The 25,098-nt window shown below is 37.9% G+C and overlaps 3 protein-coding genes across 10 annotated transcripts in view; all 3 read right to left on the minus strand.

Moving 5' to 3' along the window:
- Positions 1–10,184, minus strand: part of trpm6 (transient receptor potential cation channel, subfamily M, member 6) — a 36,569-nt gene extending 26,385 nt beyond the window's left edge. For 5 of the 7 annotated variants that reach the window (XR_009649258.1, XR_009649257.1, XR_009649259.1 and 2 more), the window contains exon 1: positions 8,620–8,708. Coding sequence is in view for 4 of the 7 variants with exons in the window: in XM_060882898.1 (XP_060738881.1) it covers positions 8,620–8,625 (6 nt within the window). In the remaining 3 variants the exon portion in view is untranslated. Of the gene's footprint in view, positions 1–8,619; positions 8,724–10,115 lie in introns of those variants that run through there. The other 2 variants (XM_060882897.1, XM_060882899.1) reach the window with 2 other exon arrangements.
- Positions 10,185–10,620: 436 nt separating this feature from the next.
- wu:fa19b12 (uncharacterized protein LOC560551 homolog) lies at positions 10,621–13,385 on the minus strand. Its single transcript, XM_060883161.1, has 2 exons — positions 12,902–13,385; positions 10,621–11,823 (listed from the first exon to the last, which is right to left on the minus strand). Exons 1-2 carry the CDS (start codon positions 13,298–13,300, stop codon positions 11,656–11,658), a joined length of 567 nt encoding a protein of 188 aa, XP_060739144.1. The 5' UTR covers positions 13,301–13,385; the 3' UTR covers positions 10,621–11,655.
- Positions 13,386–13,910: 525 nt separating this feature from the next.
- Positions 13,911–20,857, minus strand: carnmt1 (carnosine N-methyltransferase 1). Of its 2 annotated transcripts, none has more exons than XM_060883759.1 (8): positions 20,648–20,857; positions 18,960–19,155; positions 18,631–18,797; positions 17,853–17,993; positions 16,841–17,019; positions 16,452–16,565; positions 16,169–16,272; positions 13,911–16,087 (listed from the first exon to the last, which is right to left on the minus strand). In XM_060883759.1, exons 1-8 carry the CDS (start codon positions 20,797–20,799, stop codon positions 15,893–15,895), a joined length of 1,248 nt encoding a protein of 415 aa, XP_060739742.1. In that variant the 5' UTR covers positions 20,800–20,857; the 3' UTR covers positions 13,911–15,892. The 2 variants fall into 2 exon arrangements, with proteins under 2 accessions (XP_060739742.1, XP_060739739.1); XM_060883756.1 differs by having other exon boundaries at positions 18,631–18,850; positions 18,935–19,155.
- Positions 20,858–25,098: the final 4,241 nt, after the last annotated feature.

A 25,098-nucleotide genomic window follows, 5' to 3' on the forward strand; every position in this document is an offset into this window, starting at 1 on the left:
ATTCAATAGGAATGCAAAAGGTATCTGGCTATCTGGCTATTCATATGAGATATTTCTCTTAATAATTATGGCATTGAGACAATTTACACTGTTTGCGAAAGAATAAAATAGCAGTTACATTTAAAACAGCAGTATGCACAAAAAACATATTTAACTAAGAACAATTTATTAAGTCTTGTAGATTTCTATCATTTCTGAGGATAAAGCCTCCTTTTCTTTGTCATATTTCCATTAGACTCCTTTTGGCTGGCTTTTCATCTCTCATAAAGCTATTTATTTATTATTTATATTTATGTTTATGTAATGGTGTGAAGTGAAGAAAATACTGCCTACAGATTAACTCAGACAAAATGCCTACAGACAAAATGTCTCTCAGACTCACACATTACAGGCTTCTGACACATCAAATCTTCTGCAAATCTTCTGCCTTTTTGCATAAATGAACAATGAAAACACTCTTATACCTAATACACATTGTTGCAAATGATAATAAGAATTAAATGTAAAAAATTACTGGTAGACCAGCAATATTGCTCAGAGTCACATATACAGAAAGCCCTAAGACTTCATTAGGAGTTATTGGTATGGCCACATTTGAATCCACGGTGGCACAGAATCAGCACTAAGGACAGCAGCCACAAAGGCTCTCTGTGCAACTCTATTTGGCAAGATCAGGGTTGTGCTGAAAGGGCAATAAGTACACTAAGCTATCTCAATTTGTGGATTACTACACATCAAAAACAACAGCATTTATGACTTCCAGAAGTATGACTAGAGTGTGAGATTTATCCTATACCGTCAGCACTACCTCCATCCATCAATCCCATTCGCACCTTAAATGGAATGCAGTGAAGTGTGATAGCCAAGGATTTTTAGGTCTTTGCTTTCTACACTGCTATTCATGAGTGATGCCCAATTCAACCAATATGTCAACCAAAGCTGCTCTGACTGCTTGACATATCTAAGGAAGCCTGGTGGACGCAACTGTCCCTCTATGTATCTGTCATTTGACAAATGCAACAGTGCTGGGAAAATTGGACCCTTGGTACAAGATCAGGAAAAGGAGAGTTATAGCCAGTCACATTAAATCTAGCAGATTTCAGCTTGTAGATTTGGTTAGAACAGTAAGTGTCTGGTGACCTGGAAGATCGTATATACCATTACCAGGTTCCAATTAATACACCATTACTGTATTGTGGTGTATCACACAGCATTAAAACAAGAACACATATACAAGAATGCTGTTTGTTGATTTCAATTCAGCATTTAATACAGTCATCCCCTCCAAGCTGATCGCTAAACTTGGCATCAACACATTCCTTTGCAATTGGTTACTGGACTTCTAAACCAACAGACCACAGCATGTTAAGTCAAATAACATCACCTTCTCAATCATCATACTAAACACTGGCATTTCCCAAGGCTGTGTGCTGATTACCTTCCTGTACTCTCTCTATATCCATGACTGCAGGCCTGTGCATGGTTCTAACACCATAATCAAGTATGCAGACAACACCAAAGTAATTGTCACCTGACTCCTCTTGACTCATTCTCCCTGACACTCAACAGCTGCCTCCCCACACACAAGGGATGAAATGTCCTGGACCTGGTTTTCTCTCGTCCTTTCCCAGCTACAGACATGACTGCTACCCCACATCACATCTCTGATCATCACAGAGTATCCTTCACCATCACTTTCCCTCTGCTACCCAAAACCAACTTTCAGCATCTCTCTCTTACCCGCTGCAAGATTAAGAAAATCTGCTGGACCTTCACTTCTACAACCACTGCACAGTCTACATTTCACAGTCAGGATTCCCCTACTCCTTAAGTGTATTATTTCTCAACCGTAGTGGCAGAAGAGATTTTACAACTCATCCAGCCTTGCAATCCTTCCACCTGCCCATTGGATCCACTCCATTCCACTATGCTCCCGACCCTCTTGCATGACCTTCTACCCTTCATCACTACGATCAGCAATGGATCCCTAATATCTGGTCAAGTACCAACTAAGCGAGCAATGGTTATTCCCATCCTGAAGAAACCTGCTCTGGATTCATCAGACATCAGTAACTACAGATCGGTATCAATTCTCTCTTTTCTTTCAAAAATTCTTAAACACATAATCTATAATCTATAGTCTATAATCTCTCACAGAACAACCTCCAAGATCCCAACCAGTCTGGCTTTAAAGCAGCAAATTCGACAAAGTCAGCCCTTATGGATGTCTCTGAGAAACTACATGCTGCTATATCAGCCAAGCTGTCAATTGATGAGATCCTCGACCTTTCAGCAGTGTTTGATACAGTCAACCACAAGACTATCTTGTCCACCCTCAGGAGTCTTGAAATTTGAGCATCAGGTAGGACGCTCATATCAGGTAACATGGAAGGGAGTGACATCTGCTCCATGGAGACTCTCTACTGGTGTCCCACAGGGCTCATACTTGGTCCTTTCATTTTCTCCCCGTATACTCACTCTCTTGGTAAAGTTATTTCCTCACACAGGTTCTCTTACCATTGCTATGCTGTTGATACTTAACTTATCTTCTCCTTCCTGCCCTCAGATACCACAGCTTCTGTTCGGATCTCAGAATGTCTAGCAGACATAGCATCGTGGATGTCGGCTCATCAGTTGAAGCTCAATCCCAACTAAACTGAACTGCTGATCATCCCAGGTGATTCATTTCAAGGTCATGATCTTGAAATATCCCTGCATAACGATCTGCTCCCCCTTTAGTGACAGCTCGCAACTTTGGGGTAACCATGGACAACCAGCTGTTCTTTTCCTTGCATGTTGATAATGTGACATGCTCATGTCGGTTTCTTCTCCACAACATCAGAAGGATTCGGCCAGTTTTGTCCACACAGGCTGCTCACGTACTTGTTCAGTCTCTTGTCATCTCAAGACTGGTCTACTGCAACTCACTGCTGGCAGGTCTACCTATGAAAGCAAATTCGTCCTCTGCAAATGTTTCAAAATGCACAACTTGATTTCAACCTGCCTAGGTTCTCACATACAACCCAGCTGAGCTCCCTCCACTGGCTTCTAGCAGCTGCATGCATCAGATTCAAAACACTGATGCTTTCCTACATAGCTAAAAATGGACCAGCTCCCACTTACCTCAAAGCCCTTATCACTCCTCCACTGTACCTCGCAACCTGAGAGCTACCAACACTGCTCAACTGGTCCCACCATCTCTCAGGGTAAGAGGTAGGTATACAACAAGACTCTTTTCTGATCTGGCAACGAGGTGATGGAATGAACTTCCCCTAGGGGTCCAGACAGCTGAGTCACTGGCTATCATCAAACAACGATTGAAGACCTACTTCTTCATGAAATACATGAACTAGCACTTTCTCTCCTGTTTTTGTATGGTGTATTTAAAAAAAAAAAAAACAAATTGAGCAGTGTTTTAGGCTCATGGTATCTTAATCCCTAGTGAACCAGAGGTAATGTATTTAATGATAGAGACTTAAAAGCACTTTTGTATGTTGCTCTGGATAAGGGTGTCTGCTTAATGCTGCAAATGTAAATGTAAATGATTGGCCTCACCAATAACAATGATAAGAGTCTACAGGGAGGAGATGAAGCACATGGCTGTATGGTGCACTGACAATAACCTGCTTTTTAATACCAGCAAGAACAATGAGCTTATTGTGGAGTTTAAGAATATAGAGATAACACACGCCCCTACTCATATCAATGGGATGATTTGTTGAACGCATTACCAGTTTCAAGTTCCTGGGGATCCACCTCCCTGCTCTTGGTTCACCAACACTGCCAGACTGATCAAGAAGGCTCTCCAGAAACTCTTCTTTCTGCAAGTATTGAGGAAGAACCACCTTTCTTGAGCTATTTTTAAAAAACCTCTACCACTGTGCAGTTTAGAGCATCGTAACCAGCTGTATTACAGTCTGGTATGGGAATTGTTCTGTCATGTCTTTGTGAAGCACTATAGAGGGTGGTTAAAGCTGCCCAGTGCATTATTGGGACACCATTTCCTGCCACTAAGGATGTCCAGAGTAAGCAATATCGGCATAAAGCTCACACCATCATCAAGCATGCCTCTCACCCAGTCTATAAACTGTTTACCCTCCTACCCTCTGGAAAGACATTCAGATGCCTGCAATACAAGGCCAGCATGCTAAGGAACAACGTTTACCCCACAGCGGTCTTCTTTCTGAAGTCTTAAACCCCAAAATGTCAGTATGTTCCCCCTGCTCCCTGAAAAACCCCACAGAACTTCAATATATTCCTCTATATATATTCTCTGTATACTCACATATACAGTGTTGTACAAAGGTTTGTGAACCCTTTAGAAATTTCTATATTTTTGCACAAATATGCCTACAATTACACATATCAGACAAATCAGGCAAATATATTATAGTATTCCAATATTATATATCTATGAGAGGCAAAACTATGTGAAACTCAAATTTCAGTCAATGGGATGAAAATCAAGTCTCCCTGAGTACCCTATTTTAATTAAAGAACAGAGATATATCAAAGTCTCATGTTCATGACACATGTTTGTGAAATTAGATCATAGAAAAAAACAAGGGCGATTTCTGAGGATTTGAGAAAAATAGTTGCTCATCAAGCTGGAAAAGGTTATAAAATCATTGCTAAAGTGTTGGACTCCAAAAATCTATAACCAGACAGATTCTTTACAAATGGAGGAAATTTAAGACCACTTGTACCCTCCCCAGAAGTGGTCAACCAACAAAGATCACTCCAAAAGCAAGACATGTACTGTAATAGTCTGTTGGTTCATGCTGTGATGTGTCCACTTGGAGGAGTGCTCAGAGTTCCAACAGAAACCCAGGGTAAATCAGCATCTCAGCATATAAAGGCTTCTTGGCTAATGTTATTGTTCGTGAGTCTGCCATCAGGTGAAAACTGAACAAACTCGGTGTGCAAGGCAGAGTTGCAGGAGAAAGGCACTACTCTCTGAAAATAACATTGCTGCCCATGAAGTGGACTATTGGAAAAATAATCTTTGGATGAATGAGACCAAAATAAAACTTTTTTTGGTGTATGATGAGAAGCATTATTTTTGGAGAAAGGAATTCCAGCATAAGAACCTTATATCTTCTGTGAAACATAGTGGAGTATCATGCTTTGGGCCTTTATTGCTGCATTAGGTCCAAAACAGCTTGCCATCATTGATGGAACCATGAATTCAGAACAATACCAGTGAATTATGAAGGAAAATGGCAAAACAAGAAAATCTCAAAAAAAAAGGTTAGTCATACACCAAGACAACGATAACAAGCACACAGGTCTGTCTACCACAGAATGAATAAAGAGGAACAAAGATAATGTTTTGAAATGACCAAGTCAAAGTCCTGACCTTAATCCAAAAGAAAAATTATGGATGGACCAAGAATCAAGCAGTTCATGTGAGGACACCCACCAAAATCCCAGTGTTGAAGCTCTTTTGTACTAATGAATGGGATAAAATTCTTCCAAGTAGTTGTGCAGGACTGATCAAAAGATACCGGAAACTTTACATGCAGTTATTACAGCAGAAGGGCTCATAGCAAATAACAAAGATTCACATACCTTTGCAAGTCACAGATATGTAATGTTTTTGTAATGATTACAAATATGTCAATATTTTTTTTCAATTAATAAATGAAGAAGTATAATTTTCTTTTGCTCATTTGTTTGATTGCATTCACTTTGTTTACTTTTAGGACTTGTGTTGAAATCTAATGAAATGAAATCTGATTAAATTTATGCAGAAATATAGAAATTTCTGAAGGGTTCACAAACTTTCAAGTGACACTGTATAACTGTTTTCTGTATATTCATACAGAATATACACAAGTGTATAATAAAAGAGTTATACCTATGGGCATTTCATGTTCATTTTAGCAATATTGGAAGATTGAAGTAATATAACTAAACAAATGAAACCACAGGTCTTTTTTAAATGATCTATAAAATGTAATTAAAAACTCTCTGGAATTTCTGGAAAAAGTAAGGATACCCCCACATTTATTTGTACTTAAATTGGATAAAATTACCAACAAGTGTATCACATCAGGTGCAGAATACTAGAAAATTGTTACAGAACATTTTAAAGAAGACTTGCCTTATTTAAATATCAGATATTTAGTTTGGTCTGCTCTTAATTGTTAAAGTAAGGCATCACCATGGTGAGATCCAAAGAGCTCTCTAAGTAAGAAAGAGGATTGTTGATGAGTCTGGTAAGGGATATAAAAAGATTTCAAAAGACTTTATAATCAGCCATTCCACTGCCCAGAAAATCATTTACAAGTGGAGAACATTTAAAACAACTGCCACCATGGCCATACAAGCAAATTTGCCAAAACAGCAGACCACAAGATGCTTTATGAAGTCTCCAAAAAACCCTAAAAGATCAGCACGGGACATGCAGCAAGCTCTTGCTACAGAGTGCTTGATGTCAAAATGCATCTACAATCAGAAAGAGACTGCACATATTTGATTATCATGGGCGGTGTGCATGGAGGAACCCTTTGCTGCCTAAGAAAAACATGTGAGCAAGACTGAAGTTTGTGAAAGAACACAGAGACAAACGCCAAGACTTCTGGAATAATGTGCTTTGTACAAATGGGTCTAAAATGTAATTAATTGGATACCATAACAGAAGGCACGTTTATCGTAAACTAAACACAGAATTTCAGCAAAAGAACCTCATATCATCTGTGAAATATTGAGGTAGAAGTGCAATGGCTTAGGGATGCTTTGCTGCAAGAGGACCTGGCCAGCTCATCATCATAGAATTTACTATAAATTCTGCATTGTATCAGAAGGTGCTTGAGGAACATGTGAGACCAACTGTTAAAAAATTTAAGCTGAAGTGGAAGTGGGCCTTGAAACATGACAATGACCTAAAACATACCAGTAAACCCACAAAGGACTGGCTGAAAAAACAGAATTCTAGAAAAAGCCCAGATTTAAAGCCTACTGAGATCCTGTTTGTTGATTTGAAATGGACTGTACATGCAAGAAACAACTGAAATATCATACAGATGAAATAATTCTGCATTGAGGAGTGGGGGAAACTTTCTTCCAGTCAATGTCAAAATCTAGTAGATGGCTACAATAAAATTCTCATTAAGGTTATTTCAGCCAAGGGGGAAACACTAGCTATTAGGACATAGGATGTCCTAACGTTGAAATGTTCATTTTTTTTGTCAATTTCTTTTGTTTAATAAGTGAAAACAAAGTAAACAGATTGAAACAAGATCAGAAAATGACATGTTCACATTTCTTAATAAAGAACTGACGATTTAACAGGGTGTCCTAACTTTTTCACATGACTATATGTCTGTACTGCACTACTACTTTGAACTACTTGTTAACTGCATTTTGTTGCTTTGTACCTATGTGCAATGGCAATAAAGTTGAACCTAATCTAATCTAATCTAATCTAATCTAATTTAATCTAATCTAATTACTGTGTCCATTCCTGGGTGACTTAGACCGACCAACAGATAAGAAGACACATATTCACCTGCCTAAAGTGAACCTGTGTCTGCTCTAGACAGCATAGCTACTTTCCAGGAGATTTTCTTGGAGCTTCTGGCTCTTCATTGCAACCTCCGTGGCCAACTACCGATCCTTCTCTGCTCTTCTACTTTATTCCATTACACCAGGAGGCTTTAAACACTGACCTCAGCGGCTTGTTCAGTCTGTTGCTGCTGGCAAATGTGTTATCAGATCCCAGCAACTGATTCAGTATGCAGCTGAACACTGTGTTGTCCCACATAACCCCCTTAGCTGAACACATCATATTTAAAAAACTGTTCCTTGCTTACAAACCCACAATCAGACAAGTCCCCACCAACATGATAAAAATTGGGTATAAAAATGCACTCTGCACCACTCATTTTGAGCCACAAGTATGGCTCTGGCATCACTCAAAACACAAGGAAGACGTGTATCAAGACTCTTCTCTGTACTCTGAACTGGCATACAGTTGTTAGAATGAACTTCCATCAAATGTCCAAACAGTTGATTCAATTGCTGTATCAATCAAATTTCGATGACCCAAATGTTTAACCTGGCTTTAGAAATATGGCCATACAGCACTCAAACAACAAGCAATAAAAGAATGGTAACACAAAGAGTACAACAAGTGTCATTACAGAATCCAACAAGCCCTGGTGCAACTTCCGATAGTACCAAAATCACAAATAAGATATTAAATATATTATTATAAAGACACTATAAGTTTATATTATATTATATTATAATATCACTAAAAGTTCAAAATAACATAAACAACAAATAAAAAAATAGATAGATAGATAGATAGATAGATAGATTAGTAAAGATGGAAAATGGTGTTTATATTATTATAATTTATAATACAATTTATAAAATAGTTTATATTATTATTATAATGGTGCATTATCTATATACTTAATGTGAAAAAATAAAAAATAATAAAAACGCTTCACTTGAGGATCCAAAGTGAAACTCAACCGGAACTTTTTTTTTTCTTCTTTTTTTTCCAAGGCGTCCTCAGCACTCAATTTAAGTTAAACGAGCGTAACTAGTGGTATCCAGAGCTGTTCTTGTTTATTTTAATTCTTTTATTTAGAATTATTTTCTCACCTGCATCTTGACAGAGCGAGTGCGCGCGTTCAGTCTGACATCTCCACTCACGCGAATGCGGCGCTCGCGCTTTTGGCGCACGAGCTCGCGCTGAGGAGAGCAGGAACGAAAATGGGCGTGGCTCTGAAGCTCTGAGTCAGACACTGGGTACTGCTGTAGTGTGTGCGCATTAATCCTGTAGCTGGGTTTTTAATGCAACATCTAATACAAAAACGTCTTTTGTTTATTAGAACAACCTCACTGTCGCCCTCATAAAAAGTCGGCAAGCTTTCTTTCTTTGTTTTTAAAGAAAACAAAGACTTTCCTGCTTGACTGACTGAACGCGCCCAGCCCTGGTGCTTCTAGATGACTTAGGGTCAAAAGGACAAGTGGTGGAAAGGTGAAGATTAGCATGAAAGCGTGACAAACAAACCTGCTCATGGGTTGTGCCCCAATTTACTTTAAACAGAACTAACTAATGACATTACTCCAAATCACTAATCAAGCACTAATAGTGACAGTATTGAGAAGTGTCACCTTATAGTTAGTGTAAAAGTTAATCATTATCACTGACATAATCTGTATGATGTGGAGCAAATTCTCTCTCTCTCTGTCTCTCTCTCGCTGTCTCTCTCTGTCTCCCTTTCTCTCTGTCTCTCTCTCTGTCTCTCACTCTGTCTGTCTATCTGTCTCTCTGTCTCCCTTTCTCTCTCTCTCTCTCTCTCTCTCTCTCTCTCTCTCTCTCTCTCTCTCTCTCTCTCTCTCATACACAAACACATCATTCACGTTTATTACAACATTTATAGTTCACTATGCTGGGTTGAGTGTTGGGTCTTTTATAATAACTTATTTCAAATAAATACACATAGCACATAAAGCTTAATTAAAATATATTTCCCTCCTAGAAAGGTTTGTACAAAATTGATGCACCCACTTAAGAATATTTTAACAAATAAAGTGCTACATTTTACAACTAGATGATCTTTATTGCATGATAAAAATTTTTTATATTGTTTATTATATATATAAGAATATAATATATTTAAAATCACCAAAATTGTGATATGTAATACACAACACACGCACACAAACATCCTAAAACTCTAAATAGATGTTTGTTAGCAGAATTAGCAAAAAATCTATAAAACATTTTTACATAAAATGTAAAAACATTTTTAGACAGTCACAACCGTTACTCAAACAGAACACTTCAATATCCTAAGAGGTAATTTAATAGTGTATTGCTATGAATGTTCAACAGAATAATTCAATACTGATAGACTACAAGCATTATATATCTAATACAGATATTGATGAGAACAGTATTCTGTAAATGAATGCTAAATGTTACATTTTATGGCTGTGCAAATTTTGTGAAACTTGATTCCAGTTGCTCAGCATTTAATGCATTATTTAGAGTAACAATGTAGATGTGCAGTGTATGAGTTCAAGTGTTCCCCAATCCTACCATTAGACTACAATTTAGTGTTAAAGCAACAAATTAAAATGCAGCTTACCATTTTAGACAAGGTTTACTAAGCAGGTTTGCTACAAAAGTGCAATAGTTACAATGTCTGGTTTATCACTGGCTGTTACTCAATGGGGAAAAAAAAAAGAAAAACAGAGAAAACACTTCCACTTCGTTTTTCCTCCTTTGCTCGGCTCAAAGGTCTCTGGAGGTTGACCCAACACGGAGGCAGTCTCAAAATTATTTTGTTTCATTGTGAAAGTGCTAACGTTTGAAAGCAAAACACTAAGTGGTTTTAACATAACTATTTGTTAAACTTTGAACAGGAGTTGGATACATTGGAAGCAACTAGCTGATTGGTGTTGCAGTCATGAGCAGCTTCTAAATAAACTCCATTTAAAGCAATAAGCTGATCATCTTTATTTCTCAATTAGAAACCCTCACCTATACAATGTCAGATTTCAAGAAGGTAGGCATTTATCTCCAAGTGTGGCTTCTTTAAGCTTTAAAAAAATCTCAAACTAAGGCATGAACATAAACCAAGTACAGCAGCATAGGAATAAAGTTCACATTTTATTACAGCTACAGTAGACAGACCAAATAGACATTGTTGTTTTTTTAAATACACAAGAATTGGATGAAAAGAAGTACTTAGAATGGTCAAGCTTACAAAAAGATAACAAGAAATAATCCAAAATATCCAAAGCAAAAGGTAATTTTTGATTTTAGAAATCTGGATTCACAGTCATTATATTTACAATTTTGCAGATGCTGCCTATATACAAAGCAACCCGAACACAAGGCAGCATCCATTCAAGCACAGAACTAAGCTGCTCAGGCTGGAAGCAACAGTGTTGAGAAAAGTCTTCAATCACCTAAGACTTCCCTTCTGAAAACCGGATACAAAAATTTGTTTGATGCAGACTTACAAGGCTAATGTAGCTACCAAATAATAGTATTGTGTACATTTGGCTTCGATAAGGACACCACCTCACAGCTCCAGGATTCGATCGTCATCATCAGCTTCCTGTCTGTGTGGAATTCTACATAATACTGTAGGTTCTCTGGTTTCACACCTCTCTAAAACATGTAGATACAGTGGCTATGATTACCTGCTCTGCGGTGTGAGCAAGTGTGTGAATGTGTGTGTATTTATAATGCTCTGGTGTCCCATCCAGGCGGTACACCTGAACACCTGTGTTCCCAGATGGTTTCGGGATCCACAAGCTCAGTCCTGGGATTTGAATTTGAGATGTTCTCAAGTTTGAGACAGCAGCACATTGTCCCATTAACAAACATTAATCCAGTTTGTGCTTTAACAATGACTCTAATCATAGAACATTACATTTTGGAGAGAAAATAGAAAGAGAGAAAAAACAACAAGTGGCAAAATTTTAAAACTCTCCCTAACTCAGATTGAAAGCAAAACTGGAATATTATACTGGAGTTGGAATTGGTATTCCCTCTATTTTTTTCTTTACAGAGTCAATTCCTGGAGCTCACTTGTCCTCTAATCAAAACACTTCACCACAAGAGTTTATAAGGCATCACTTCACCACAAGAGTTTTATAAGGTGTGATGCTGCTGCATCATGTCTCCATTTCCTCCGAGGTATCTTTGAGAGAAATGTCTTTGTTGAGCACAGTGGTGGATGGAGTGTCTAGGAGTGACAGGTCTAACGCAGGCAGAGGAGTTCTCCAGAACTGGAAGGAGTTAAATGCACAAAGCTCATCCTTGTTTTCGTCATGAAGCGTTACCTGTAACACCAGAGATGCAATGGAATTAATTTGCATGAAATGGTCAATACTCAACAAACCATAGTCATGTCACTTTTATAGCAGCAGTATGGAATAACTTTCCATAACAACAGCTCTGAAAGACAAATCAATAGAGAATTATAAAGCAAAATCTCTAGGTAACTGAAGCCTAATAATATAAACCAACTACATAACAACGATAAAACATCATTATTCATATCAGAAAGGTTTCTCAAAGGACCTGCTTATGTAACAATTAGGGAAGGAGTCTCCAGTGTCAACATAAAAGCCATAACTTTAGTTTTTCTTCTACGGGAAAGTCTGTTTCACAACCGTCGATGTAACTATAAACGGATAAAAATGTCCCTTTGGAACTAATAATAAACGTGATAATTTATCGTGGCAAATTGTACCAATGTTGTGGTTCAAAAGGATTCCTTTAACAGCACCTTCACATGTATAGATTTACATTTAGAATAAGAGCGCTCTAAACTGTTGTTTGTTATTAAAGAATTGGTCACTTTTTTAGGCAGAACCACATTACACAATGCACTGCTGAGTACAAACCTCAAATCAACCACTTTTTTTGTGTAAATTCAGCAAACCTACTGCAATTAAGTGTACAAAGAACTTTAATCTTCAATTCTGATTGGTCACAGGTTGTTTTAGTCATGGTAGCTGAAGGCTAAACTGGCTGATCCTTTGAATCAAATCTGTCCTATAATAATAATAATAATAACAATAATAATAATAATAATAATAATAATAATAATCTCAAAAACTATAAATATACCAAAGTTAATTAGAAACACTAAAGTAAAGTCAAATTAATCTAAATGCATGTGATGATAGAGACCCAGGGTATTTTTTCCCGCTGAAATAAAACAGTTCCCTGAGTGAAGTCTATAATTTAACAGATTTATATTAAAGCCCTTTGGTCTAACGTTATATGTTTATTGCATTAACATCCCAGGCTCGTTTATTGTTTTCCTGTTATAAATCCGCGGGTTGTAAAGTAACAGACACACTGAAGAATAAGAAAAGCACGTTTTTGTTACCAAACATCGTATGAAGTCACCTTTGTACGCTTATCCACGTTTGACCTCGTGCTTTCTTCTGACGTCATCTCGCGTGTGCACGCATCGCACGCGCCTCGGAACTTTCTAGAAACGCGCTCGTTCTCTGTCTCCTTCTTCACGTCGTCTGTAACGTTGCTCAGTTTTCCTCCTGGGGCCACTATTTTGCAGCGTTGTTCGTGGTCCTCGCAGCATCCAGGTCTCTTTCTGCAGCCCTCTCTGTATACAGTGGTGAAAAGTGCAGGCTCCAGCTCTCGTCCTGCATCACACACACCGCTACGTTTCTTCTTCTGAGGAGGATGAAGAGGAAGAGGAGACTCCTGGATTGACGAGCTCTCGGCTCTCCGCTTTCTCATCATGGGTGAGAGGTTTCTGGAAACTTCTCCCGTTATTTGTTGCATCGACTGAAAGAAAGCTCAAGAGACGTAAACAGACTGTAGCTCAAAACGCAACTTCACATCAAGTTGTTCAGACAAAATGTACACTGTATAATTCAGAGCAGCGCCACCGTGTGTCCGGAGGACCAGAGAACAAAACGGCAAACAAACCGAGTCTCTTAAAGGAAAGCGTTACATTTAAATACATTAAATGTGTTTATCTTAATTTTAAAATGCAATAAAGATCATCTAGTGTTTATCTTAAATATTCAAACCTACTCGGTGATTCTGTGTGTGTTGTATTTCTGCTATTCCTGTGAGGTTAGCATTTATTTGCATAAATAACAGGACATTCATTTATTATTATTACTATTAGTAGTATTATTTTTAGTAGTTACAAATAAAGATTTCAACAATCTCAATTAATTCCCATCACCTTTTCCCACCCAAATTCACAGATGTATACATGAAATCCCTCATCATTTCAGATAAATATTATTTAGTGTTTGTTTCCCAAAAATTTTCTTTTAATAACATGGAATTCTGAATAAGAATTTTCAGTGCAAAATATTCCCAGAGGAAAAAAAACATTTTATTAAAATATACTGACATGACAGCTGTCATTTATTTCACATTTTGAAGAAAAAAAAGGCCTTTATTGTATTAAAAAAGATACGATACAGTAAGTTTAAAACAACTTATTTCCTTAGAGCTGTTCCAATTTAGACAGCCAAAATGTTCTCAAGGCAACAATCATCCAATGACAAATCTAACAGAAATGTGAATAAATTATTAAAAATACAACATAGGCTGTTAGAACATGAGTATCATGATGGAACACGGATCAGCTCTCAACACTCTTCAATCTGAAAAACAGTAAAAACTCAACAATATGACAGATATTTAGGTGAGATCCTTCAAAAAGAATGTCTAATAGTTACAGAAGTGTTAGTGGTAAGTCTATTTCCATGAGAGCTTGACTGCAGTGAGAATCAACTCACCTGCTGACTTATATAGAAATTTCTAGGATTATATAGAAATTTATGGAAGGTTTGAGTCTTTTCCATAGGTGTAAAGCCAGCCTGATGGTGAATAAGATAGAATTTGATACTTTTGGATCAAAAGTTGGCTGAGCAACACGGAAAGACTTTTTCAAGGTGTCCTACATCATTTGTCAGAAATAAAACAACAGTAAGGGTATTTAAAAAGAAAAATCACCCTTGTAGAAAGAACACACAGGTGGTATTTGATAGCTGGTCTTATACTTGTAGAAAGAACTACTTTAAACTTTTTTGCTTGTCGCATTTCTATTTGTTTATTTATTTTTTGACCATCGGTCCAAATCTCCGGAGTCAATCCCATTTTTGAAGCACTACAGCTCTATCCTTTGGCTCACATGAACAAATTACATGTCTGACTCACTTCACTGCAAATCATTACTTGGAAGCAGACTGAGACCACCACATAGATACTTTCAGTTTTAGTTACACTATATGACCAAAGGTTTGTGAGAACTAGAGCATCAAAGTACAAAGCACACAATTGTCCCAATTCTGTTCTAGCAGGACAATGTGTCTTTTATAAAGACATTTTTTGAGAAGAACTCGTGTTATGCACAGAACACATTCCTCAACCCCCAGCATTGGGATGAACAGGAACACAGACTGCACCAAAGACCTCCTCACAGTGCATCAGTACTTCAGGAGTTTCCAATCTTTCCCATAAAGGGTCAGTGAGGGTGCAGGTTTTCATACCAATAAATCAGGAGCCACAGCTGTTTCTGCCTGTTTAATCAGTTGAATCTTCGTTTTCAAGAGACTTAAGTTTGGCTTCTGTTTGGTTGGACTGAAAAAACAGCACCCACACCCTTTCTGGATAAGACTAAACACCCGTGCTGTATATTAGTCCACACCATACTGTGACTCTCCTTCCTGAAGAACTGTACCAGGGCTCCATTCAAACTGACTATATACATACAAATATATTATTAAAGCAGCCTTAAGAGGGTTCATGGAGCAGAATAGAGTGGATTGTGGGGCACACCCATAATGCATTGCATTCACATGTCAGTTCAGGGAAATAGCTGCAATAGCGAGTCGCTTTAATGTAAAGAGTAACGTTCGCTATTATGTGTAATGTATAATGGCCAGGTTTTATGTGCTAAACATGCTGATTTATGGACTTGGTTAACACAGCAGTGGTGGGTTTGAACTATAACTGCTATAATATAAAGAGAGATATACAGTTTCTGCATTCATATCCAGGTATCTTTCGGGCATTTCTGGTTTTGCCAGTAGAGCTGTGTCCAATCATATTCTGAACACACACTAGTCGACTTGGCCTACCAGTTCCTTTCAGGAAGCCAGTTTTGCATCATCAAAAGTTTAAATCCCAAACACCCCACAGGCATCTCTGACCAGGAGCAGCTGACGTTTCCAGGCTTTTGCTTGTTTTTTTTTTCCATAATCTTGTCCTATTAGTAATCTTGAGTAACCCTCATACTGAAGCGGAGTCAACAAAGGTGGGGTTTTTAAACTGCAACATAAAAAAAAAAATCCTGCAAAAATATGGAACAGGGTCTAATTCAATATTCTAGACATTAAAACGACTAAAAGTCTAAAGGCTCCCGGTGTCCGACGTCACATCGTTGTAGTGGTTGTTTGAGTTTTTAAGCTCAAGGTCTTTACAGTTTTGGGTGTTGGAGAGCAGTGGAGCAGGTTTCCTCGCCACGAAAAACACGCAGTCATACAAGTACTTCAGCATGGAGCGCTCATTCTCCGTGTATGTAGTGAGCACTGACTCTCTCTCCATCTGGTGAGATGAGAACATGCATTAACAAAAGCATTTCATGCTTGTTTACATGCTGTTCACTGGTTTAGATTGTAGTCATACCTCGAGCTGAAAGCCGCATTTCAACATGACCTCCTTTATTTCTTCGTAGCTCAGCTCGATGGACAGTTCATTGGCCATGTTCTCAAAGTGGTACAGCAGAGGCCCTGATCAAGAATTTTTGATATTTGATTTGCCATTTCATATTGTGTCATATCGGTCTACTTACGAGTAAATAATTTTCATACTTTTTACCTACTTTAGAAATCAGTAGTCAGAGTAATCAGAGATTTTAACCTGCCCTGAATCATCAAATGTTTAATGTTTGATATGTATTGGAACTTACCCAAATTGATCCACACACCACCAGGTTTAAGAATATTCCAGATGGTCTCTATGTATTCTAGGACGTTGTGGGCGGTGTCGATGAAAAAACAAGTAGCAACGCAATCCCACGTGTCTGAAGGAAAAATGTGATTTTTTTTTGCGTTTAACTTCCACACCACCAAGACACAGAGTGGATAGATAAATGTAATGAAAAGTTGTATATTCAGAGATAATTACATCACTAATGTTATGCTATTAGGATATACTGATAATGACAAAATATTCCATACCTTTAAAATATCCTACATTATTTAGTTTAAATGTTAGTGTCTAAAAGCATGACACCTCGGCAGACACCATGATAAATTCAGCATTGCAACAGACGATCAGTGTTAATTTACGCCTCACCTGGATCTGTATACACTTCTAGAAAATCGCCAGCTGTCATGGAGAAGTCGGAATCAGGCGGGAGACTTTGGGGGTTAACGTCTGGGAAGGTCACACCTCTTGTCTGGTCTGCAGACATCTTGTTGTTACTGAACTGGTGAACCCAAGGGTACAACGTCATGGAGTTCTCCTTCTCGCATCTCAACATTAAAGGAGAGTTCAGGGTCAAGTTCATTTCCTCAGGCAGCAAAATGAAAAAGAGACTAATTTACAGCTAGTAGTATGATCCATGGATGCATCTCAATCAGTTTCCTAGCTCCCTAAGTGGTGAATCAGTATGTTGTGTTGGGGCTTAGCCTGGTTCACTTAACGTTTCTGTCAAGGCACTTCAAGCATGATCGTAGGCTAGCTAGTGGATTTAAAAGAAAATCATTAAAAGTCGTTTTCGAAATAGGACAACAATAACAAGCTGCTTTGCTGGCTGTGATTTTTGTCCACCATTTTATTTTTCAAGCTGAGAGGCTTCAGAAAATGAGTAAACAATGAGCATTTGAGGCTCCCTGTTTTTTTCAGTGCATTTTGGGATTTTTTTTCTTCAAGGGCACTGGAAGGATTTAGCAATTGACAGCCACTTTGACTGAGGGAGCTGATTGAGACGCACGCCATGTCAGGTTACTGAGAACAATCAAAGTTGCTGCTTCACCTTTGTTTTTGAATCTATTTTTATGGAGCAGCCACCATGCAGGTCCAAGTGTAAGTTATTATTACAGAAACTCTAACTTATAGCTGGAAGCCTGACCAAACAAAATGAAGACATTAACATAGCTGGTGTAACACATTATATATATATATATATATATATATATATATATATATATATATATATATATATATATATATATATATATATATATATATATATACATATATAAAAACAGTAGAGTGTCTCTCTGCTGTGAACAGGTTTGAGGACTGATTTCAGAAAGGTCAGGTTTTTCCAAAAGAAAACTTTTGTTTTGTGAAGTTTTTGTACCTGTTAAGGATGAAGTTGGAGGAGAAAAGCATGAAGAAGCTCCACTCGTTGCCCTGGCAGGAGTAACCAAGGCAGGCGATTTCCCATGCAAGACGACCCAGGCCAGCTCCAGGCACCAGTACCTTCACCCTGGAGACGTCGCTGGGGAGAAAGGATTCGTCTTATTATTTGATCTTGAGATGAGCATGTGTAAATCCTGACCTCTGGAACCCAATAATGCCTAAATCACTTCTAATAACAAAAAGGTGTCACAAAACCAATTATGGTTATTAAAACAACAAAAGTTTGCTGCCATTTCTCTGAATCATTGCAAAGATATAACCCCATGTTCATTTTGGTGTACTCGCTCCCATATTTGCTGACACGTTGTACCTAAAATGGTGTGATCCATCAAAATTATTTTTGTTTCCAACCAAAATTCAGAATAACTTTTGCTTTTTATTGTCTGAAGATGATCTGCATGAAACTGTGGGATTCTGATGAATAGTCTATGAGGAATTCACAAACATCAGTTTTTAAAATTAAAAAAATGGCAAAATATTTTTTTTTTCATAAAGAAAAAGAAACTGGAGACAAATAGTTAGAAAAAAAATAGTTCAATTAATAATCCCTACAATCACAATAGGGTTTCTGTGTTTCATGCTTGATCCCCTAAAAGTGATGCTGCAGCTGCTTCACGAATGTTTAATAAACTAAGGGCTCGACCCTGTGTTATGGATTTGAATTAAAATGTTACTATGTTAATTTGAGCCACAGATATATCGTGACAAATACGCACCACTCTTCAGGAGGAAACTGTTTCTGTATCTCCTCAATGATGGGCATGTAGCAGGAATCTCTCTCTGCTTTGCCTGCTTCACTCCAATCACGCACAAACTGCTTGATGGTGGATTTCAGCTTGTCCATGTCGAATGTTGAAGAAGGCCCAGCTCTCCTTACGTTGTCCTGTCCAACAGGGAAAACACTGACGCTGAGCACAGCACTACGCTTGATGCATCCTGTTGAAATGAACGTGTGAGAAAGCAGTGGCGAATGTTTGCTTGTGTCAGAGTGAGCCATTTGTAACTGACATATTACTTAACCTGATTCTGACTGGGATTCACCTACATCCTCGTCATACTCCATGTTCTCAAACATGTGCGTGCAGTTCCTGACGATGGCTTTAAGGACCTGGTGGTTGCACTCCATGCAGCGTCGGATCTCGCCAAGCTTATCCAGAAAGCCAGAGAGGAGCTGCTGATGGCGCAGAGGAAGACTGAGGAACTGCCTTTCGCACCGCTTCAGACTCTCCTCAACATGGGTCCTTTTTCAGTGACAGAGAGAGTGAGTGTGAGAGAGAGAGAGAGGGAGGGCAGGATCACCATACAAAGAATAATACAAGATCTTATTGCTTCTGTAGATTTGTAGAAATTAATTAACAACAAGATGGTATGATGAGGACTGACACACAGAGCAGTAACTGTTACACCTTCTGACCAATCAGAACTGAGAACTCAACATGGCGTTAGCATGGTTCTTTATTATATTGTAATACTTTATTTTTTTTATCAAAACGAAGAAATAAATTATCAACAACGTAATTACCCTATAATAATATTTATATTATCATTATCATTATTATTAATAATAATAATAATGATAATAATAATAATAATAATAATAAATATAGCTGCAAGCAGCGATACCGGGGTCAAGCCGATCAGATGCGCTCAGAACATGTTGCTGATGAACCATACCAAGTTTCGTAGCGATATGGCATTTTATTGGTAAAATACTGAACTTAACGTGAAAATTCTAAATGTGTGTGTGTAAGTGTGTGTAGGTGTGAGTGTGTGTGTGTGTAAGTGAGTGTGTGTGGGAGTGTGTGTGTAAGTGTGTGAGTGTGAGTAAGTGTGCGAGTGTGAGTGTGTGTAAGTGTGAGCGAGTGTGAGTGAGTGTGTAACTGTGAGTGTGTGTATGTGAGTGTGAGTGTGCGAGCGAGTATGTGAGTGTGCGAGTAAGTGTGCGAGTGTGAATGAGTGCGTGTGTGCTAGGCCTCTAGCAGTTATGAACATGAACATAATTGGATATTTAGACTGTTGGTGGCGCTAGAGGGTTTGAGCTAGACACACCAAAGTTGCTACAGTAACTTCTAAGACTGGCCTCTACATGTGTGCCAAATTTCATAACTTTCCTACGTACGGTTCTATGGGCTGCCATTGACTTCAATGACGGAAGAGGAATAATAATAATAATAATAATAATAATAATAATAATAATAATAAGAAGAAGAAGAAGAAGAAGAAGAAGAAGAAGAAAACTAACGATAACAATAGGGGTCTACGCCGCTTCGGGGCTTGACCCCTAATAATAAGTATATTACTACCAGTGTAAATACCAGTTTTTTTTATAGTACTATTAAGTTAATTCTTACTAATAAAGATTGCTTCAAACTTAAAGTAAAACGGATCACAAATTAAACTCAATTTAAGCTCAAAGCCACTATATAGGCTGCACAGATCCTTGGTTTACAGCCTGAGTAGTGAACCTGTGTAGGGAGAATGGAGCCGTTTAATATTAAACCTAAATCGCAGTTTACTAAACCCGGTTTCATGCTATCATGAGCCTAGTCTGTTCGTTTACAGCTGTTAAATATTCACAAATATTCCCAACATTTGATTAAAAAAAAAAAGCAGCAAGTTTTTTTTTTTTTATTAATATTATAAATATATAAATAAAGGAGGGTTTTGATTAGCTTATTAGCTTACTAGCTAACAGCCTAGCAAAGACTTGAGGGGTTAATAAAATGGCGGTACCTGTAATATTTAAACGCGTTGATAATTTTCCAGAAGTGTTGTCTTTCCAGTCTCGCCTCTTCCTCCGGGGAACATTTGGTTCTTCCTCGGTAAAGATAAGGTTCCTCTCGGTTTGGTTCTGCAGATTCAGTTCCCATGCTGCCGTCGGCCATTGTACACGGATAAACACAGCAGACTCTTATAATCGATAGCAGAGATAATCGATGTGCGACGCTATGGACTGACTGTTCAGAAGCAAATACAGTGATTTCACATTTCACATGCACATTCACATTGTGTCAAAGCAGCTTTACAGAAGTATAGAAACAGAAGAGAAAAAAGTTATATATATAAATATATATAAAATAAATAAATGTATACATATATTTAAAGTTTAAAATTAATTTTAAAATATGAATTTAAAATTTAATATACTATATATGAGCAAGCCAGAGGTGACAGTGGCAAGGAAAAACTCCCTGAGAGGATAAGAGGAAGAAACCTTGTTTGTATCCTTATTTGGGTGACAGTAGACAGGTAATAATGTAAATGTAATAATGTCCTTTCTACAACAGTTTATAAAAGTGCAACCGAGAGCTCCTGAGAAACTAATGGGTCATCGTGAACTCTGAGTTCAGCACAGACCTGATTGCTGATAAAGACCAGACCATACAGCTGACTGACACAATATTGGTTCAAAAGAAGGCATGACAGTCTTCGGGGCAGCTTCATCCATAGCAACCCCATGAGACACTGTCTGACCATGTAGATCAATTCCTGGCAGGGTGACCAACGGGTGACAAGACTCCAACCAGGGGTAGAACATCAGGATTGACGAAGTAGCTCAGTAAGAAGAGACGATCAGGCTAGGAACTCAGAACACTGGGAGCTCGGGAGTGGTATATATAACTCGAGAGAGGGAGAGAGAGATAGAGAGAGAGAGAGAGAGAGAGAGAGAGAGAGAGAGAGAGAGAGAGAGAGAGGGGAGAAAATTGTTAGGTATGATTGAAATCAGGTGATGGACAATGTAAATTATGTGCAAAGTGCAGACAGGGACTCTGGCAAGACTAGAAGAATTTATTATCTTTAGAACGGGTTGCATAGCTACTGTTAGTATCTGTTTAAAGAAACATGTGGGTAAGGGATCCAGTATGCAGGCTGATAATTTTGAAGAAGAAAACACCCCCACAGTTATTTTCTTCAAACACACTTACACATACGAGTTCAAGTCAAACACAGAATCAATCTATAACAGTGAATAGTATCATAGGCTCTTAAATATAGCGTTCAGCGTCAGTTCAGGCAGGCCGCATAGTCAAGCTCGGCTATCAGCTGATTATCAAAAATTTCTAACCCAGCCCATCAGCTGATCTGATTCCTAAGTGCTCAATTGGTCCCTTTCAAACAGGGCACCCTATTTAAATGCATTTTCAGTCTGTCTGCTTGGCTGTTTCCTCTGCATTGCTGCAACCCATTTCCTCCCCTAGCTCCTCCTTGAAACTTTTTGTTTAACTTAATCAATGTCATTCTGTTGTCACTGATGCATTCTCTGTTCTAAATGGGGGGATTTTTTTTTTTTGCTGCTTTCCCAGTTTTAAATGGGAGATTGTCCCCAGAAGCTGCTGCTGTTCCCTGACTAGCTTTCATGGAGCTCATGAAAAGGATGGGGAATTCAGAACAGAGCCATACCACCAAATGTAATTTTAACAATCTTGCAAATAAAAATTTAAATATATGTCTAAAAGAATTGTCTTTATTTTGACTCAAGTGGTCCTGACTCAAATGCAAGGAGATGTTTGAAAGGAGTCTTCAGATTTAGCAATTTGTAACAATCTGAGGTAAATCTTAACTTTTAAGTCTAATGATAGGAGAATTTCACATTGTGTCAAATCAGCTTTGCAGAAGTAAAACAGCAATATATATACACATACATACATACATATATATATATATATATATATATATATATATATATATATATATATATATATATATATATATATATATAGAGGGAGAGAGAGAGAGAGAGAGAGAGAGAGAGAGAGAGAGAGAGAGAGAGAGATTGATCTCATTCCACTAGCACCTGAACATTGCATCATCTACAGTTCATCTGGAATTTTGTAAATCTTCTGTAAAGGATGTGCGTTATACATCAGAACTGGACTGATTTCAATCATATAGTTATTTAGAAAATTTCTGAAACAGACAGTGATAAAGTGCTAAACTACCGTTTAAGGTGGGATACCACTAGATGTCAGTGTGGCACGTCTGGTAATTTGCTCTTCACGTTCAGTTCGGTTAGTTAAAAATGAGACACTTATATTTTTATTTATTTTTATTTTTTTTAAACTGGAGTATAAAGAAGAACCCAAACTGTAGTTTCCCCCTTTACAAACCTAGCTTGCATGGGATAAAATATAGAATAAAAAATTATAATATGTAAAAAATGAGAAAATACAAACCCAAATCCAAAAGAAAAACTACAGTAAGCTCCTTTATTCCATTTTTTAATACAATTTAATTTGCATAGTGATATTAACAATTTTCATTGTTACAGAACACAAATCCAGACATAGTTGATGACCAGAGTCTGATGTGATAGAGGCAAGGGGGGAAAAATCCTCAATGAGATGACAAAAGCAAGACAGAAACTAGACTAAATCGGATTGGACACCAGATAGTGGGATTATAAATCATCACCCTATACAAGTGTAGAAGAATAAAGAGTGTTAAATGGATGTTCTCTTGTCTTGTACTTACACCGTGCCAAAAGGTTTGCAAGTAACTAAATGTCAAGAAGTGGATAAAATCAGTTAAGCCAATTTCTTTCTCTCCCTGTTTGGGTGGATCAGGTAATCAAACATCTCTGGCTCATAAGCAGAACAGGAAGATGCAAGGTCTGACAAGATCCTCCCAGGTCCTGTGGATGACCTCCCAGTTTCCTGTGGAAAATGAACCGTATATAAGTTCAGTGCCTCTACAAAGGGAACTGGGATAGTGCACGCACACACACACACACACACACACACACACACAGTTTCAGTTTACATAACAACTGTACTGTAGTTTAAACACTGATATGCCCTCACCTAAACCCTGACCTTGACCCAACACTGACCAAACAAATATTCAGTTGTTCCACAATTTCCATTCACAGCAGTTGGTTTCCATAAGGACAGAAAGCACACACACACACACACACACACACACACACACACACACGCACACACACACAGAGCTGTTTACATAACCTCTTACTAGCTCTTAGTATGGCTCAATAGATGCTCTGAACTTATGGTCAAATACAGACAATTCCTACCCTTTTGGAGAGATTTGGCCTGTGCCTATTGTCTCCTGTAATTAATATACACAACATATGATTGTCATTTTTGTTTGCTTTCATGTGTAGTTTGTTCTTTTATTTATTTATTTTTGTTCATAGCAATGGTTCTGGAGTTGGACATAGTCTCCACAGTTGAACATATCAAGGATGAACATATCAAAAAAGTGACTAGATTAAACACGTTTTGAATTTTCTGACCAATCAGGGTGCAGCTCAGTGGCAATCATTAAAAACATTGCAGCATGAGTAAAGATAGAATATTTGCAAATATTCAACCAAATTGTGCAACCTGATATCTGACTCTAATTGTGACTACATACCATTAGGTCTCACAAGTAAATTAAATTCTCTGTTTTATTTGTACATAGCTAACGTGAACTTAATCCTCCTCGTTGCCAGATCTTTTTGTTTAGAACAAATCTAAATGCTGTTATCAAAATATAACAAAGCTATAAATATAACAAAGCTATAAGTTTGTTATCTAGTTTGCTGGTACTGATAAGGAGTGGCAGTATCTTTGTCATGATTACAGTGTACTGTATGCATCAGAGGATCAGTTAATAAGAATCACTACAGCCAGCATTTACCCATGTTGTCTCCCTTAATTTGTTCCCCAGGCATTTCCCACCTAATAGTCTGCTCTTTCCGATCATGCCACAGCCAACCAATGGCACTTTTTCAAACTGCATCACAGTGTAGTGTAGTGTTCCACATACATGAGTTCACATGATGGCTAGTCCATGATTGGATAGTATCCCTCTCACCTATATCAGATTTTCTCCCTTGGCTCTTGGCCACAGATTTCAGGATTTGAACTCATGATCCAACAACAACAAGGAGAACACTTTTTTGTTTTATCATTTAGTAGCCTAGCATACAATTATTATAAAAAAAAACAATCAGCCTTGTGCATATTTAGATAATTCTGTATAGGATAACAAGTGTTGAGATCAAACTTTAATGCGGCAATCTGAGTACAATCCTTCCTTAAACACATACAAACTCACACACACACACACACACACACACACACACACACACACAGTACAAGTACACACAGTTACAGGTACACACAGGGCTCCTGATCAAACAACACTGTTGAATTCACACACATACACACACAGCGCCA

Source organism: Tachysurus vachellii, chromosome 12, assembly GCF_030014155.1.
Source record: "Tachysurus vachellii isolate PV-2020 chromosome 12, HZAU_Pvac_v1, whole genome shotgun sequence".
Classification (NCBI taxonomy): Eukaryota; Metazoa; Chordata; class Actinopteri; order Siluriformes; family Bagridae; genus Tachysurus; species Tachysurus vachellii.